Below are 19704 nucleotides of genomic sequence, written 5' to 3'. Positions count from 1 at the left end.
CGCAGGACAGCAAGCCCAGCAGCAGCCAATTAAGAGGCCACCACCAGGACAACTGCTGCAACGGTCCCACTGGCCGCCCATGTGGGTTCAGGGTCCACATTTTGTCTCTATGTTGGAACTTACTCCCTGCTGATAAAATCATGCCAATGAGATAGTGAAGTGAGAAAACTATAGGGTCTTTCTGAATGGATGTACTAACAAGGGCCAAATGGCTTTTTTTACCGGGTTTGATGCATTAGCTGATTTCAAATCAGTTGAGAAGTAAAATTACTAAATGTCTTAATGCTTCTATGCTAGGAGGGGATAATTGGTCATGGTTCACAGCATTATCCAGTGATTTCAGTTGGAAGCGCCTGTCAGGAAATTGGGTAAGGCTCAGCTCAGAAGGTGTGAAATGACAAAGCAGCCATCAATAGTCTTTGTCTACCTTCATCATGAAGAATTGCTACCTGAGCGGGGCAAAGGAGAGGCACTGCTGTAAGAGATATATCCCAACATAAGTTGGTGTTGTCAAGGGAAGAGGGAAATATATGGCAGAAGCTTCGGCTCAGTGAGTGGGGGCGGGGCCCACTTGCCAAGGCGTAAAATTACACGCAGTGACGTCGGGTGTGCGTCCTGACATCACTGCGCGTCATTTAGATTTTCAGTTCGCTGAACTGTCAAAGGCCTATTAAGGCCATTTAAAAAGCCAATAAAGCAATTAGCTGAGCTGCTCGTCCAACCTTAAGATGGGCAGGCGAAGAGTCCAGGCGGCCTTCGCATTTTCTTCGCATTTTCTGCCTCCCGCCTGTGGATGAGGTTCCATGAACGTTTTTAAAGTGTTTGAAAAATTTTTAATAAAATTAATGGACATGTCCCAGCTCATGTGACAGTTTCACATGAGGGTACATGTCCTTCAATTTTTTTTTACCTTTCTTCAATGTTTCATAAGTGAAAGTAATCTCCCTGGGGCACCTCTGTGCCTCAGGGAGATTTCTGCGTTCTTTTGCGCACATGCGCGAAAGAACGCACTCCCCGACTCAGGCAAACCCACCGCCCGCACAGGCAGCACTCAGCGCTTCCGGGCGCACGTCACGCTGGGCAGGCCTTAATTGGCCTGCCCAAGTAAAATGGCAGCGCCCACCTGATCGGGGGTGCTGATCGGCTGCGTGCCCACCCCGCACAACCCCTCCGACAGGGAGAAAATTCTCCCCATAGAGAAAGCAAAGAAATTTTACCATAATGATTCTCATATATGCCTTCAGAAATGAGCAAGTAATCACATTCTAGTATTATTTTACTATGGTAAATCGATATTCTGGAGAAGGTAGAAAGTTAAAGTTATCAATTTACAGCTCAAATTTTAAAAATCCTATTTTATCCAGACACATTTGAAGCAACAAGGAGATAAAACTCATAAAGCCATACATTTCTCCAATTAAAATTTCATCCTGCCTCAACAACTTATCAAGTTTTCACATGCAAGTCTGAGAGTATTTTATTAAAAGATAGTAACTTTGTTAAACAGTTGAAAATATATAGTGCTATTGTGCATTGCAATGCAACTCAGTTTTTCAATTGAGATTCCTTCCATTTAGCTATTATTTTTAGATTTCAAAATGCACTGGTTGTTTCATCAGGAGAAAAACAAATTCATTTTAAAATTCTATCTGCTTGCTACAACTGGGGAGACATATTATTCTTCTGAAATCACTCTCTTAAAATAATGATGCTGCAAGCATCATAACCCAATTCACAGAACAATGTAGATCACAGCAGATACTATTACCTGTGTGAAAGAAAGCCATTGGTGACACGATCATCCACTGTGATTATCATGGAATTTAGTTCAAATTTTTGTGAATTTATGTATTTGAAATCCGACCAATAAGTGATAAGTGAATATTGTGATTTTATTACTATACTTAGATTTCAAATTGGTATGCACAGCCAGATTTGATTCCAGCTGGTTTCTTTTAAAATAATTTTGATTTCCACTGACCACTAAATAAAGGAATAAAAAGATGATCACTTGCACATGAAAAATATGAATAAATATATCTATTTTGCTATGTTTTAATATTTTTATAAAATAAGTATGCAATTTCAAAGCTTTTATTAAATATGCTTCTGAGTCAATAATCAATTACAGACTGAGGATTTCATGTTATGTAGACTGCAATATCAATGCAAAATTCAGACTGTTTTATGATACGATTATGGTTGTCCCGGTTAACAGGTGTTTTTATTTAAAATGCTCTACCAATTATACCTGTTGAACTTGAGTAAGATTTTCTGCAAATGTGGGAGATTTTTCCTTGAGAAATGTAATAAGATCCTTGTAGATATCACCATTTCTGTCATAGATAATATCTTCACTGTCCTTTACGGGACCCTAAGGAATAAAATTTAATGTTACAATGCAAAACTGGCTTGGCAATACAAAAAAATGAATAACATACTATTACTATACATTAAATAGTGTGTGGAAATAAAGTGAAGTCGCAAAAATATTTTTTCATTTCAATTTAATTACTTACCCCATTTAAGTAAACCCCAGCTGTGTTACATGTGACATACAATGTGTTAGTGTCATGAGTATTAATAATCAGGTAGCAAATATCTCCATATACTTGTCTCCATGGCGGGGCTCTACATCCATTAGAAAATTCATATTCTGTAAGAAAATAAAATCAAACAGAGGTAGTTCATGTTAAAAATATATTAAGCACAATGCCCAATTTTCACAGTTCAATACACAACCCTTTATGTGGCAATTCTTAATTTATTTAACACTCCATTTAAATACCTGATGTATAGTTGATAGATTTTAAAACAGTCATGTCTCCTTCTCCAGAGAAGGACTGGAGCAATTGCACATCATTCTTTATAGCCTGAGGGTTCAGACGCACTTCTCTTAAAAAAGGGGAAAGAGAAAGCAAAGCATGAAAGTATAATTAAATAACCTTCTGTTCAATTCAACTTTTCCCTTTATTCAGTTAGTTCCAGCTTTTATTTTATGTGTATTAAATCAGCACCAAACATTTTACTTGAAAAAATGTATTACTACAACATCTGGAAAAAATACCCACATAAATATATCGGGCAAGCCAGATATTTGCAAGGTCTGTAAAGTAACATGGCGCCAGGACCTCACAAACTGTGCCAAAACTTGAATATGCAGATTGTCCATACCAAGTGATCATAAACTTTGGCTCTGCAGACAATATAGTGAGTAGAAAGTTCGACATTTAAAAGGCAGACATTTATCTCAATTTCTAATATTGTAACAGGCTTGCAATTAATAGGAAGTGATTTCTTACAGAAGTTTAAAACTTTGGCAGATTGTATTCATCAAACGAAGATATCACAGCAGACAGATTTCTTGTCCCATATTAAATAGGCAATACTAAAAATAAGGCTACATATGAAAAAGCCATTCCTTAAAATTAATGTTTCATCTTCCTCTTGATTGTGTTTTAATTTTAATTATGCAACCTCTGGAGTCCCTCGAGATCCTGGGTGCATTGCTGGCAGCGGCCACCACTCCCGCTAGTGCTTATGCAATGAGGAGCTACCAGCCTCTGATTGTCTGACAGCTCTTGGTGGATAGAACTTCCTCCACTGGGATTCTGAACCCTGTGGAAGATCCGACGATGGCCACGTAAATGCCTGAAAAGCATTTAATACTATTATGATTCCATAATGAGGTTAGCCCTGGACAAGCCTGATCCCAGAGTGGAGCCCAACTTGATAGATCCTAACTTATAATTTGTTTGTTCAGATATGTGGTGAGTAGTTACTGAACAGTGTCACAGAAGTCAGCTGATGAACTTTTAACAAAAGAATAAAATGTTCATTTAACAAGAAAAGATTAACTAAATTACCACACTCCTTCACCCACAAGTATACCTTTACAGATATATACAACTTTGTAAGGGTAACACAAGTTACAAATGCTAACCTATTTTTTAATGTTCACAGTGAGTGCACCGTACGTAAGGTGACCTGTGGTCAGACACACCACACTCTGAAACCAAGTGACAGTGCCATCTCAACCAGCTGCTTTGGATCTCTCATCAACTCCCCCCCCAGACGCTTGTCACACCATGAGCCAACCAGTCTCACCGAACTCCGTCTTTCATGAGGGTTTCCAATCTCCACTCTCCAAGAACTCGCTTTGGAACCTTCTCCCAAATCGACGCTTTCTCTCAGACGCCTTCCACAAGGGTTCACCTCCAGGGTTTCGAACTCTCCTTCTGATGTTCCTCTTCCCTGGGTCATCACATGCATTCAAGCTTTCCTCCACGCACTCTCTCGCACTGACTCAGCTGTCAACAGTACCACTGCTTCACACGCCCATAGCAAAGAGTTGCAGACCTTTAGTTGTCTCTTTGGACCTTCTGGCTTCTTACATGTTTTTATCTCGTTTTAAGCTTGAAGCTTGGAGCCTTTCTCTCTGCTCCTTATTTTCAATTCTACGGAACAGAACCTTTTCCAGGTTCCTGTCCATCCTTTGACTAGAAGGTCTGCTTGGGACTTTCTCCTGTTCCACTCCCCTGGATTTTGGGGTCCTTTCTTTAGCTTTCTTTATCTGTCCCTTTTGCTTCAGTCTCTCTCTGGCTGCTACTTTCAACCAATTTTAGCTTGGTACTGGCTATCTGTCCCTTCTAGGTTGCTTCTGCTTGACAGCTGTTTTCAAAACCAACTGAACTCCAACAGCTTCCAAAAAAGCTGTTTCTAGCTTTTCTGTGTTGTGTGTCTGTGGGAGAAACCAGTCTCTCTACACCCCTGTTGCTAGGCAACATCCCAATTCTTCTACTCTTGTTTGTTTACCTTAGCTGCAACAGTCGTAAAACTCTCATTAGAAATGCAAGTGCCTTTTAAAGGGAAACTAAAACTCAATTTGACCTTTTCTTAACATACAGATACAGAAATACAAATCAAATTTAAACTTTAAAGCTAAAACTCATTCCAAACACCACAAATACTAACATAACTTACTTGCTATCTCTATTTCCTAACAATACCATCAGGCCTCCCTCATGGAACACGGCGGACGAGACCCTTTTCGGGCTGACTAAATCCAGCCCAAAGTATGTGTGTGGAGGCAGAAAGAGTGTGAATAGTGAGGAATGAAACTCATTACCTCATGAAAATGTGCAAGCAAATTCTGCAATCTGAATCATCAAGCTATCCTCAACTAAAGGACTGATATTTCTTTAGTATGATCTTAAATATCTCATTACTACAGTGTCTGAATGTGTGCCGATAATAATACTGATACTAAGTGAAATAGTGCGCTAGCCTCCTATCCTAGCAGAGGAACTACTTGGGAAATTAGGTAGACATGGCTTGTCATTTTCATTTCCGGCTCGCAAACTAATTGGCTTTCTTACTGTCCATAATAACAACAATAACAACAAGTTGCATTTATACAACACCACTGACGTAACAAAAGATCCTAAGGCTCTTCCCAGGAGAATTATTAAACAAAATTTGACGTTGAACCATGTAAGGAGATATTAGGCTAGATGACCAAATGCTTGGTCAAAGAAGAATGTTTTAAAGAGTGTCTTAGAGGAGGGAAATTATGGAGAGGTTAAGAGATAGGAGAAGGAAATTCCAGAGCTTAGGGACAAGGCAGCTGAAGGCATGATGAGTGAGGTTGAGATGGGGATTGCAGCATTGGGGTTGCTGGGAGTGGAGGGGGCGCGGCACTGAATGGTGTGGAGGATTGGAGGAAGGGACACGGAGGTGGCTTTCAATGGCCTCCCCTCTTCTTGATGCCGGGTCTACCAATCAGACACAGAGTGTGAATAGAGTGCCTGATAATGAGGAACCCACCCCCCACGAGACTACAGGCAACCAGTCAGGGTTGGGTTTGCTAGGCAGCCTTTAGGAAGCAAGGGTGAACTGTGTGATTGCCATTTAAACCCTGAGCCCCAACTAAATTTGCAGTGGGCTCAGGGATATTGGGTGTTGTTTGGCTCATTAATGAGCCTAATTGACATCCCGCCGCTGGTGGCTGGGAATCCCATGTCAGCCCCTTCTGGCCTCAGACTTAACTGGGGGAGCTTTTGCCTCTGCCAGGAGGCTGAGGCAGGCCTCTCCCAGGAGGCTGAGGCAGGCTTCTCCCATGATTAAGTGGGCCTGGCCACCATGGTTCCCACCATGATGGACTGCATTAAGCCCAGCCTTTCTCTCTCCTGAAAATAAAGCATCTCAGCTGGTGCTCAGGGTTAACAGACACAGTGAGATTCACAGCCTGTAGCAGCAACAAGTGAACGAACTATGGACAGAGGATATTGACTACAGAGATGGACACCCTAGAGATATTGATCAGAAACCCTGGGCAGAATCTTTAGCTTGGCGAGCGGGTGCGCGCCTGACCCGCTCAAGTGTTAAATAAAGTGCATTGATGTTGGCCGAGTGTGCCGACGTCAACGCGCACTCTTGCGATATTTCGCTAGGCGGATGCACGTTGGAAACGGAGAGGCGCACCCGCCTTTAATTAAGTGGCCAGTTAAGGTACTTGAGACACCAATTGTCTCCGACTTTACGTAGCCTGTGTGATTTTTAGGCAGTCGCATGGACAAAACGGGCAGGCCACAATTTGCAAAACTTCATCCATGGGCTGGATAAGAGGGGTCAATGGCCTTGTCAAAGTGATTAGTGAGGAGTTTAGGATATCACTTGCTGCTGGTTACTTCTGTGAACAGACAGCTTCATTTTGCTTCAGAGCTGCATTCAGATATTTTAGAGGCTGCAGTTCAAGATTCAACTGTTGTTTTCCAGGCTCCAGGAGGATTCACAATGCATGGGGCCTTGCATGTATCAGACAGCCTTCCCTTAACCTGGTAATGGGAATTGTGGTCTCCGTTGGAGGCACCTTCTCTGAGGAGGAAGAGAGGGCCAGAAGGGGGAAGAGGCCAGGTGTCCCTATTCAGCTTCCAGGGGAGCAAGCTGTGGGAGGAGACCTGCAGACACAAGGCTCAGAAGGGGCCGCAGAAGACGCCAATATCATGCTCCCAGGGCTTACAGGCGGCGATGCAGCTACCTCAATATGTTCGAGGTGCAATGCCGACGGAGACTTTGTGTCTTAAGGGAGACAGTGACCATCATTTGTCAGAGGATCGGCCCTGAGGTCAGCTCTGACTGTGTTGGTGGACACCCCTTGCCAGTAGCGCTGAAGATCACAGTGGCCCTCAACTTCTATGCCTCCGGCTCTTTCCAGGGGTCAGTGGGAGATCTTAGTGGAGTGTCCCAATCAGCTGCCCATAGTTGCGCCAAATTGGCGACAGAAGCTCTGTTCAGGCGTGCAATGAACTTCATTCATTACCATGCAGATGAGGCTAGCCAGGCAGAGCGAGCCAGAGGCGTCACAGGGATTGCTGAGTTCTCCCGTGTCCTGGGTGCAATTGACAGTGCACATGTGGCCATCAAGGCGCCAGCAGTGAGCTGGGAGCCTTCGTCAACAGGGAGGAATTCCACTCCATGAACGTACAGATAGTGTGTGATCACAAGATGCAGATTCTGCAAGTGTGCGCAAGGTACCCTGGCAGCTCCCATAACCCTTACATTCTGAGGCATTCCCAGGTGCCGAGGTTCTTCAGAGCTCCAGCCTGACTGGATGGGTGGCTATTGGGTGACAAGGGCTATCCCCTCAAATGGCTCATGACACCTCGCCATCTCCCAAGAACAGAGGCCGAGCATCAGTACAACAGGAGCCATGTCTCCCCAAGGGCTGTGGTAGAGAGAATCATTGGTCTTCTCAAGATGCCTGGACCATTCAGGGGGTGCACTCCAATACCCCCCAGATCGTGTGTCACTGATAGTGGTTACATGCTGCGCTCTCCACAATCTGGCACTGGCAAGGGGGGACGCAGTGGAGGAAGAAGATCTTGACGCAGCTGCACAGGCAACAGATGATGAGTCCAGCAGTGAGTCCAAGGACAAGCACGGTGAGGAGAATGCTGAGGGCATAGACGCAGACCTGGGAAACCTACAGGGAGGCAGGGACACCGGAGACACTTTGCTCCAACACTCCCTCAGCTAGACTACCAAATAAGAACAACACCACATGCCAGGGCTGCAGGCTCCATACTCGATCCCTGACAAGACCAGTTCCTTGGTCAACAACATAAACTATGTGCCTTTGCAATAAAGTTTCAGGAGACACACATCCATCATAACATCACAGCCTGCCCTGCACCTACAGAACAAATGAAGCATACAGAAGCCAGCTGCACAAAATAACATATCATTTACTTGTGAATGTGAAACATTGCAGAAATTCACATGAATCAGTGGTTTCCATCACACCTTTAAAAAAAGAAAAATGGGGGAACCAAATTTCTCCCACAATAAGGCCGTGTTGTGCTAAGGTGCTTTAAGTTTTCGCTTGAAGGTGCTACGTCTAGGGGCTCCTCCCTTGCTGGCACCAGCATTAGAGACAGCCTGCTCACTCTGCTGTCTTGTTGGCCTTGATGACCTTGGCGGGCATCCTCTGGCCCGTGGAGCCTGTGCTGGCCCCACCTGGGAGGGAGTGGCCTGTGCCATGGTTGGCATCTCCCCAGTCACCGCAGTCTCATCCGATGCCAGGGTCACTGGCAGAGGGGCAGAGGAGCTACTGCCATCATCCAGAGTGCCCTGAGAAGAGCCCGCAGACAACAGGCAGCTCGTGCGCCAACGTCAGGTCGCTTTAGACCTCCCTGCTCACCATTTATGGACAGGCACCTAGCTGGGATACTGGGTGCCCAATCCATCTCTCACACTGACACTGACCAGCTCAGGTCATTACCAGTGTGAAGGCTTGCAGGTCCAAGCATATCCCCAGGAACCCCTGATTGAGTCCGTGGAGGAGCCTCTCCAAGAGAATCACCACTCTCTCCATGGAGGAGGCATTGCACTTGGCCATGAGGGTCAATTCAGTGCTTACGCTCCGCAGGGACTCCTCCACAATGGACACCATGGCATGCATTCCCTCATGTATCTCTGCCAGATCCTTCCACACACCCTGCTGGACATCCAGCATCTGCTGCCTCAAGGACGATTCCAGAGGCCCATCACCAGCCATCGATTAGGCATTGTCCCGGTCCCCAGCAGTCCTCCAGCTGCCAATGTCCTGGGCACTCTCTGCCTCCACCTGCACCTCAAGCAAATGAGAAGTGCCCTCACCAATGTGCACCGATAGACTACACGGCTATGTTATGCCCACCGAGGTGCTGGTATCTGCGCTGGTGCCTGCTTGACACAGGTGTGTGGTGAGCATGAAGGTCCTCAGGGGTCAGGGGTGGGCCTTCAGGCTCCTCATTGCGACCACCTGCTGGTGAGCCTAAAAGGGAGAAGAAGGACATGTTATTAGTTTAAGTCATGAACTGTCACTGTGCATGCCTGGCACCCTGATGAGGCAGAGATATGCATCATGATGCCCTTGTCTTTTGATTATCAATAGGGATTCCAGGTTCCAGGCTCACATCAATATAGAGACAACACTGGAATGGTAGCAATGACCAACATTCTCACCTCAGTGCATTGCACTCTTACCTTCCTCTGGCACCCCAACCTCACCATGGCCGCTTGACCGAGGTATATGGTGCCTCTCCAGCTCCAGGGCCTCCTGCTCGTATCACGAGAGGATGAGGAGGTGTGGGGGTCCGCCTACAGCCTGCTACCTCTCAGCATTGTTATGGGATGTTTTCTCCTGAAAGGACAGAGAAGCAGTGATTAGTCCACTCTCTACCTGCAGCACCATTGCAGCATGGCCAATCCCACCTGAGGAACACCTCGCAGGGCTCAGCCGATTCGTGACCCTGGAGCCACAAGGCACTCAGTCCAAGCAGCCAGGACTCACCACCTTGGCCAGCTCCTGCCTCATTGACATTTGGCACTCACAGTCTAACACCTCTCAGGTCCACAGTGGGGGGGACAGCTCTTAACTGCTCTGCAAAGTGACCTATGCCAACACAGTACTCACCCTTCCCGGTCGCAGGAGATCATTGAAGCGCTTCTGGTACTGGACCCACGTGCGCCTCACCAGGTCGCGGCTGCTGACCCTGGTGTCCTCCTCCTCCTGTACCTGGAGACAAGGGTTTCTCTCCTTGCTGCCACCTCCTCCAGGAGAGCTGCAAGGCACTTGTCCAAAAAATGTGTGGCAGACTGCCCCGCCGGCCTGCCCTCCTGCCTGCCATGTCCACTTGCTACAGTTTCCATTCTCAACATTTCCCCGTCCTTCGGTGGCAGCCTTTCAGGGGCTGCCAAGGCTATATTTGAATCGGCCACCGGGTTACCATTGGACCCGGTGGACATCATGCCCCTGTCCCCGCCCACCCCTTCGTGCTCATTCCCAGACCGCGTATCATGCTGGGCGGGTCTTAATTGGCCTGCCTGCGTAAAATCGCAGAGCGCTGCTGATCGCGGGCGGCAGTTGGCTTCCTGACCACCCCCACCGATCCTGCACACCAAGGGTAAAATTCTGCCCCCTGGGTAAACACCAACATAAGTGAGCATGTAAGAAATACTGTGTACAGATTGCCAGTTAAATCAATAGTGGGCAAGAAGGTAGAAAAGCAGTGACGTTAGTAAGGAAAAAATGGTTATATGGGAAATGCAGTGTATAGATTGCCAAGGCAAATCTGGGCAAGCAGGTTTGCAAGCTGAGGTTTCAAAACAGAGGTATGGACAGTCAGCAATGGGCTACAGAGCACAACGACCATAGATAGAGTTAATTGAAGGATGGCAGCCAAATTAGCATCATACACAAGATAAAAGCATAAATAGCTAAAGTATGAAAGCAAATTATTTAAAGAAAAAAATGCATACAAATAAATTGTTAAAACAAATTTTCAAACATAATGGGTATAGAATTGTAGAAAAAAGAATTTGAAAAACTTCAAAAAATTACAACCAAACTTTAGCTATCTTTAAAAACAAAAAACTACTGCGGATGCTGGAAATCCCCGGCGTGACATTTAGTCGTCTCAATTTCTCTGCTCCTCTCACCCATTCTAATCTGTCTCTCTCTGAACTTACTGTACTCCGTTCTCTCAGGTCCAATCCCAACATTGTCATCAAACCCGCTGACAAGGGTGGTGCTGTTGTTGTCTGGCGCACTGACCTCTACCTTATGGAGGCTGAGCGTTAACTCGCAGACACTTCCTCCTACCTCTCCCTGGACCATGACCCCACCACTGAACATCAAGCCATTGTTTCCAGGACTGTCACTGACCTCATCTCCTCTGGAGATCTTCCTCCCACAGCTTCCAACCTGATAGTCGCCCAACCTTGGACGGCCCGCTTCTACCTCCTACCCAAAATCCATAAACAGAACTGTCCTGGCAGACCAATCGTGTCAGCCTGTTCCTGCCCCACGGAACTCATTTCACGTTATCTTGACTCCCTTCTCTCTCCCCTTGTCCAGTCGCTTCCCACCTACATCCGTGATTCCTCTGACACCTTACGTCACATCAACAATTTCCAGTTCCCTGGCCCATACCGCTTCCTCTTCACCATGGACGTCCAATCCCTCTACACCTCCATCCCCCTCTGAGGGCCCTTAGCTTCTTCCTTGAATAGAGGCCCGAACAATCCCCATCCACCACTACTCTCCTCCGTCTGGCTGAACTTGTTCTCACACTGAACAATTTACAATTTCTCCTTTAACTCCTCTCACTTCCTCCAAATAAAAGGTGTGGCCAAGGGTACCCGCATGGGCCCCAGCTATGCCTGTCTCTTTATGGGGTATGTGGAACATTCCTTGTTCCAGTCCTACTCCGGCCCCCTCCCACAACTCTTTCTCCGGTACATCGATGATTACTTCGGTGTGGCTTCATGCTCTCGTCGGGACCTGGAAAAATTTATTAATTTTGCTTCCAATCTCCACCCCTCCATCATTTTCACATGGTTCATCTCTGACACTTCCCTTCCCTTCCTTGACCTCTCTGCCTCAATTTCTGATGATAGACTGTCCACCAATATCCATTACAAGCCTACCGACTCCCACAGCTACCTCGACTACAGCTCCTCACACCCCGCTTCCTGTAAGGACTCCATCCCATTCTCTCAGTTCCTTCGCCTCCGTTCTGATGATGCTACCTTCAAAAACAGTTCCTCTGACATGTCCTCCTTCTTCCTTAACCTGAGGTTTTGACAGGGCCCTCAACCATGTCCGGCCCATCTCCCGTGCATCCGCCCTCATGCCTTCTCCTCCCTCCCAGAAACATGATAGGGTCCCCCTTGTCCTCACTTATCACCCCACCAGCCTCCGCATTCAAAGGAATATCCTCCGCCATTTCCGCCAACTCCAGCATGATGCCACCACCAAACACATCTTCCCTTCACCCACCCTGGTGGCATTCCGTAGGGATCGTTCCCTCCGGGACACCCTGGTCCACTCCTCCAAAACCCCCTACTCCTCAACCCCCACCTATGGCACCTCCTCATGCCCATGCAGAAGATGCAACACCTGCCCCTTCACTTCCTCTCTCCTCACCGTCCAAGGGCCCGAACACTCCTTTCAAGTGAAGCAGCATTTCACTTGCATTTCCCCTAACTTAGTCTACTGCATTCGTTGCTCCCAATGCGGTCTCCTCTACATTGGAGAGACCAAACGCAAACTGGGCGACCGCTTTGCAGAACACCTGCGGTCTGTCCGCAAGAAAGACCCAAACCTCCCTGTCGCTTGCCATTTTAACACTCCACCCTGCTCTCTTGCCCACATGTCTGTCCTTGGCTTGCTGCTTTGTTCCAGTGAAGCCCAACACAAACTGGAGGAACAGCACCTCATCTTCCAACTAGGCACTTTACAGCCTTCCAGGCTGAATATTGAATTCAACAACTTTAGATCTTAAACTCCCTCCCCCATCCCCACCCCCTTCCTGTTTCTTCCCCCTCCCTTTTGTTTTTTCCAATAATTTATATAGATTTTTCTTTTCCCACCTATTTCCATTATTTTAAAATCTATAACTGTAATACCCTGTCAGTCTTTCCACCCCACCCCCACTAGAGCTGTACCTTGAGTGTCCTGCCGTCCATTCTTAATTAGCACATTTTCTTAGATAATATCACCACCTTTAACACCTCTTTGTTCCTTTTGTCTGTGACATCTTTTGATTATATGCTCCTATCACTGCTTGCTTGTCCCTACAACCACCCCCCTCCCCCCCAACCCCACAACTTCTCTCCCCCCACCCCCCCACAACCTTAAACCAGCTTATATTTCACCCCTCTCCTAACTTCACTCAGTTCTGCTGAAGGGTCATGAGGACTCGAAACGTCAACTCTTTTCATCTCCCCCTTTAGCTATCTTTAGTTTACACCAGGTATCTTAGCCACAATCCATATAGAATTCATGGGCTATAAACTCTGTTCCTTCTGGTTTGCATATGCAAATCAGATCATATAATAAATCAAACACAAAAGTGGTGCTCCAGAATAGAAGGAAGGGATCAGATGCATGATTCAAAATTAGCCTTAACCTTAGCTTCTGTATCAAGAGAAAGCACAAAGCAGAGACCAAATGCTTCCATACAGAAAGGACAGGGGGAAAAAAAAAATCAAAAAGGTGAATCACCCTAAAATTTCCCAGTAGACAATCCAAGAACAGCATTGATTGGGTCTCAAGTACTAATTCCTGCTATTCAGCTGGAAAATAAATCTTCACATAGAGACTCAGGGCAGAATCGTCCCAGATTTGCACTAAGTGCGGTAGTGGGTAGTTTTTCCTGCTGGCAGCAAAGGAGGCTTTTCAAGATGTATCGTCCCAAACCCGCCACATTAATTCTGCATTCCCACTGTTTCGATGGCAGGCGGGCTCCAATTTGCCTGCCACACCATCACCTCGTCGCTTCATCACGCCAGGCACCACATTTAAAGTACAGCCACGCTCAGTGTTTCCAGCGCAGGTCTGCAGCAAAGAAGGCATGGCCCCAAAAGGTAAGACGACTACAGCCCTTGAGCGCTTTTTGGACACCGTGGAGGCCTGCTGTGATGTCCCCAATCTGGCTGCAGGAGGGGCAGCAACATTACCACTCCGGCTTGGACTGCGTTGGCAGTGGTGATCAGTGCTGCACAGAATAGGTTGGCCATCCAATGCAGATCGAGGATAAATGATCTCATCCGTGCAACCAGGGTATGGTAACCATCTCATCACTTTAAACTCTCACACTCAAGCCCATCACACATTCACTGGCATCTCACTCACTGCCAGCTCAAGGGACATCACTACCCATTCTCACACACATACCCTCACATGTCTATCTGGCCTCATCTCCTCTGCAGACTGCCTCCTCAGCCCTCATCATCTTGAGGTCACTTGCACAGATCAACGTGTGCCCCCACACACACCCTGGGATACTCTACATCCCCAGTACAGCTCTTATCCTGCAGCCTCTTCTCTTGCCCAAGGCCACTTCACCCCCTTCCCCAAGCAAGCCTTAGCCCTGCAGCCATTGAAAATCCACCCACATATGGCTGATTTGGTAGGTGGAGACCAGCCCTTGAACCCCTCTAAAACTGATGTGGTGCTGTGAAGCCTGGCACTGATGGCTGAGTGCTGCCCGAAGTCCCGAGTGAAGTGTAGCCTGCCAAGTGCATGCCTTATATATGCTGTTGCGAAACACGTCGGCTTGTTTTCCTGCCGACATGGGCAGACGATCCAGTTGGGGGTGGGGGAAGAGAGAGCAAGAGCGAGAGAGCGAGAGCGAGGGAGAGGGAGAGGGAGAGGGAGAGGGAGAGGGAGAGGGAGAGGGAGAGGGAGAGGGAGGTGGGTCCAGCAGGCTGACCGTATAATGATATGATGTATTACAATGAGGTTCCTGGGAAACGCAGCCCACCATCGACAGGCTGAGCGGACGATTACAAACTGGTTTCACAACAATTTTTGGCTCACGCCACCAAACACTCCTGACGCCAGCAGGCACAGAAAATCCCAGCCCAAGCTTTTTCTTATTTAAAAGGAGGAAAAAAGTAAATATAACATGATGAGATGCATGGAGTATATAACTCAAATACTGATGGTTATACTTTTCTTTTTATCTTAAGACATCGGTTGAATGTTGTGAGAAATATGATCTCTAAAATACCACATTCATAACAATGAACATTTTATTTGCAATAATTACTGTGAAATTTTCTGTAGAGAAGCATTTAGAAGCTGCATATCTAGCTGCTGGAGAAGCAGGAACAACTTCATTTGAACTTCAGCCTCAGGTTCTTCATCACTTTTCTTCACTTTTTCCAGTAAACGCAACATAGATTTGTCTTCTCCTTCCACTGTAGCAAAGCTTGGGCCCAGAATCTTCGCAATTGGATCTCTGTTTGCTGAAGTATAAAAGCACAGGGTTAAAGAAAAAACTGTATAAAAATGACATTGCATTAATCCAATCATTATGAGCACTATGATGAGTAAAATGCATTCATTTACCTGGCATCCACCAAAATACCACGTTGCTTTTTGTTGATTTCACAGATAAGAGGATACAGTTTGTTTCATTATATTCTAAATGCATCATTGTAGATTTCTATATTTATTTTCTAAACTGATATCATGGCCCCGCTTCTGAGGCGGGGACGCAGTTGGAAAATCTCCCAGCTTGTCACACCCACCTTGGGAAAAAGTGCCTTGAATGGTGAGATTTTTGTTCCGAGGGTGGGGGTAGGGGTGGGTGCAGTGGAAAGGGATGAAGTCAGGGCCGCTGACTGCAGACACAGTTCAGAGGTGGCCACAGTGGCTGTTGAGTGCCGAGGCAGGTTGGTTAAGAGACCCACCACAGTTCTCTGGGACTTTGTCCCAGTTGTTCCGTTAAATATTAGGCTCTCTAGGCCTCGCTGCTCACACCCTCATCATTCCCCACCCATTCCCCATACCCTTACATGCAAACACATGACCCACCCCACCCCCCCCATGGCCCCTTACAGCCCCAATGCCAACTTAGTGTCAACTCATGCCCTCCTCCACACACCATTGGGTTTATACCAGCAGTGGTGAGATGAGGCCCTTAAATGTGCATTAATTTAACTGTTCCACAGTCTCTACCTGGATACAAGGCCCATGTGATTCACAGTTCCATGTTGATGGGCTTTGAGATGTGAAAGGTACAAGTAAGCAATTGTGATATTGGGTAACAGGCTTTTTTAAAATATTACCGTATATCACAGACAGATCGTCTGCCAGGATGCGAGAGAGTGTGCAGCTAGAAGCTGAAAGTCTCTATGGTTCACCGCTCCAGAGCATGGGTGGAAGCTCATGCTCGGATTGGAAAGACAAAATTTATGGGTAGTTAAAACGAGGCTGGAAGATTTGCCTAGTTACAACTAGAAGGAGAAGTCTCCATGAAAACTCACATTAATAGACAATTCCGTAATTAAAAGTTTCCAGGCTGGGAAAGGAAAGGATCAGAAGTAATGCTTGGGAGTTAAGAATTATTTGGGATTGACTCTGGGAGAAATGAATGTCTACTTAAAGAACAGTGTAACACATGCCAGATTGTGTTTTCTTTGGTTGCGTTAAAAGTTCTGCTCTGTAACTTAAAGTATAGGTTGCCTGAAAAAATAGTGTTAGGAATTAGTGCTTTCAGTTTTTTTGTTACAGTAAACATCTTAAAATGTGAAACCATGTTGTGTCATCTGTTCTGCTATTAACTGGACGTTCAAATTTCTTTTTAAAAGTTATCGGTTTCTACAGGGATTGAAACAAAATATGAATGACTTAAGAGCTTTATCAAACAAAATGTTGACACGAAGCCACATATGGAGATATTTGGACAAGCAACCAGGAGAGAGAGAGAGAGAGAGAGAGAGAGAGAGAGAAGGGAGAGGGGGAGAGGGAAAAGAGAGAGGGGGCGGGGGAAGAGAGAGAGGGGAGCGGGGGAGGGGGAAGGGAGAGGGTGGAGAGAGGGGGGCGGGGAGGGGAAAGAGAGAGAGGCAGATGAGGGGGGAGAGAGGCAGGGAGGGGGAGAGATAGAGAGAGGCAGGTGAGGGCGAAGAGAGAGAGGCAGGTGAGGGCGAAGAGAAAGGCAGGGGAGGATGAAGATAGAGAGGCAGGGGAAGGTGAAGATAGAGAGGCAGGAAGGGTTGTGTGAGAGAGAGAGAGAGAGAGAAGGAAAGGCGGGGGCAGGGAAGGAAGCTAGGGAGAGACGGGGAAGGGAACGAGGGGTGGGTTGAATTGAGAGAGAGAGAGAGGCTGGATGAACAGAGAGGGAGAGGGGCAGGACGAAGAGAGGGGTGGGGGCGAGGGGAGAGGTGGGGGGGAACGAGAGGGAGGTGGGGGGGAAGCGAGAGAGGTTGGAGGGGAAGAGTGAGAGAAAGGTCAGAGAGGTTTAGGGAAGGACTTTTCAGATCTTCGGGCACTGAAGGAATGACGGTCGATACTGGAGCGATGATAATTGTGGATATGCTAATCGCTAGAAGGAGTGCAGAGATTTCAGAGGGTTGTTGAGACAGGTAGGGGCAAGCAGCTGGGTTGTGATCCATATTTGAATCAAATATCCAGGTCCTGAACCAAAATCCTGCCCATCGACTCAGTTTCTCTCTCCACAGATATTGCCTGATCTGCTGAGTATTTCCAGCATTTTTTGTTTTTATCTCCAATATCTAAATTGGTTTAAAGAGTTCCTTATGAGCACCAACTTCTCCAAATGGATGAAATGAAATTAGTACAATTTATGAGTCTAACAGACACAGATGATGTCCTGTCAGTAGATGTATCTGTATCCTTAGATTCAAAGCCTTGATCAGGAAGCCAGTAAGGAGTAATTCGAACCCATTCTTTGTGAGGTCCTGCTGCCAACAAATATTTCATAAGTATCCTGAGGCAAAATTTCTAGCCTGTTATACATTTACTGTTTACCATAAAAAACAAAGAAGCTCATGAAAGCAGAATGTGGCAGAAATGTATGAACCCTCAAAGCCAAGTTATCAAATGCAGCGTTTAACAATTCAAGTTCAACAAATTCAGACCATAATCTCCTGCCCCATTTTGTTTCTGTCTCTTTGCTTGTTTTGGTTTTTCTTTCTTTTTATTCAGCAACACACCTGCTCTAGGCACATCTTTTGTTTCCTTGTTTCTTTTCTTACCCCATCACCATTCCCTTTGGCCCTGGAAGATTAACTCTCCTTTCTTTCACCCTATCATGGACCTTCCTTTTGTCCTCATCCCACCCACCCTTAATAAAAACCAGTTACATTTCTAATTTTCCAGGTTGTGATGAAAGGTCACCAATCTGAAACATTGTCCAGGATTTTGTCAACAGCGTGCCGTTCCTGACATCCTAACCAGAACTATGTGCCACTTCCACTTCTCTCTTTTTGCTGTTTCCCACATGATTACAATTCAAATTCTAAGTTCCAGCGGTGTGTACGTGAAACACATGTAATTGAGCAGCGGAGAAAGCTTTTCATTGGTGAAACCCGCCATCAGCTGATAATGGTACATCTATGGGAGAGCTATTAAAAAGCCTCCTGTTCAAACAGGGAAGCTGTGCATAGCTGCCAGGATGTGCCAGTGTTTGAGTGTGAAATACTATTTCAAGAGCTGTCTGACCACCAAAGCCAACTGGCCCCACATTTCAGCGATACCTCCCTGCAGGTTCTCCTCCAGGCTATCAGGAAAAGGCAAGAGGTGCTCTAAGGCCCTCCTGACTGGCCAAGGTAGCCTGGACAGAGGTGGCAGAGGAAATGAGCCACCATGGGGTGACCAGGTGAACCTTGGTCCAGTGCAGGAAACAGGTCAACAACCTGCTCCAATCCACAAGATTGAGTGCAAGCATCATATCTTCAACAAGGGTCTTCAATGACGTATATATATGCAAGTGATCAGCTATGCCAGAAGAGTGAATGCATGATCGGCCTTAGTGCCACATGGTAATTGAGGCCAGAGCTTCTGGAAGTTTGCCCTTTGCGTGTGCTTGGATGCAAAGTTTGACAGGACCGTATGTGTGATGGGATGCATGCAGGCAAGGGGTTTGGGTGTCACTTGACAAATCACTAGCTCTACATTTCATCATGCAGGACAAGCAGACCCACAACACGCGAGAGAGGAGGTGCAAGGGGATGAAAAGTGCCCAACCCCAGGCTCCTCACAACAGCTGAGGAAGAAGCACTGGCAATTGCTGAAGAGGAAGGAGTACGATCCATTGCAGATGACAAAGCTGGACTGGCCAAGCATGAGGAGGACGAGGCAGCCATCCTGGTGATGGCAAATGGGCACACAAGATGCACGCAGTGAAATGTGAGGCGCTCAAACTGTGATGATTTGTAATTTGATCCTTTTTGTTCTCTACTATAGTTCGCAGCCAAGACAGGAGCCCAAAGACTCCACCTCTGGGGACAAAGGAGCACCATCACCTGCCTCATTATCCACCTCCGTCAGCATAGTTTACACCCATACTGCCGTGGAGGGTTCTCATTTAGATTTTGGAGCACAATCTGGTGAGCAGACCAAAGACACATCTTAGCCGCTGAGGAAGGACGTGACAGCTGGGTCCTCAGATGATCGGAGGGCTGCTTCCAGGCACGTTCTGAGTCCCATCCTGATGATGGGCCTCTGGTAGCGGTCACAAGAAACCTGCTAGACAGGCAGCAGAAGCTAGGGGAAAAAATGGCACAGATGCCAGGGATTATGCACAGCTTTGGATGGGGTATGGAAGAGTCCATGCATACCATGAGTTCTGCCATGTCTCAGGCATTTGAGCGCATGGCTTCATCCATGGCGAGGATGGCAACCAG

At 46.6% G+C, this 19704-nt stretch overlaps 1 protein-coding gene across 1 annotated transcript in view; it reads right to left on the bottom strand.

Moving 5' to 3' along the window:
- odad2 (outer dynein arm docking complex subunit 2) overlaps positions 1 to 19704 on the bottom strand; it is a 388707-nt gene that overhangs the window by 329216 nt on the left and 39787 nt on the right. Inside the window, exons 4-7 of the mRNA XM_078535576.1 lie at positions 15102 to 15300; positions 2789 to 2895; positions 2520 to 2656; positions 2252 to 2374 (exon numbers count right to left, since the gene is read on the bottom strand). Of these exons, the coding sequence (XP_078391702.1) occupies positions 2252 to 2374; positions 2520 to 2656; positions 2789 to 2895; positions 15102 to 15300 (566 nt within the window). The remainder of the gene's footprint in view (positions 1 to 2251; positions 2375 to 2519; positions 2657 to 2788; positions 2896 to 15101; positions 15301 to 19704) is intronic.

The sequence above is a fragment of the Cetorhinus maximus genome, chromosome 3 (genome assembly GCF_964194155.1).
Source record: "Cetorhinus maximus chromosome 3, sCetMax3.hap1.1, whole genome shotgun sequence".
In the NCBI taxonomy this organism is placed as follows: Eukaryota; Metazoa; Chordata; class Chondrichthyes; order Lamniformes; family Cetorhinidae; genus Cetorhinus; species Cetorhinus maximus.
The sequence above is the reverse complement of the archived record's forward strand: the minus strand, read 5'-3'. Positions and strand labels throughout refer to the sequence as shown.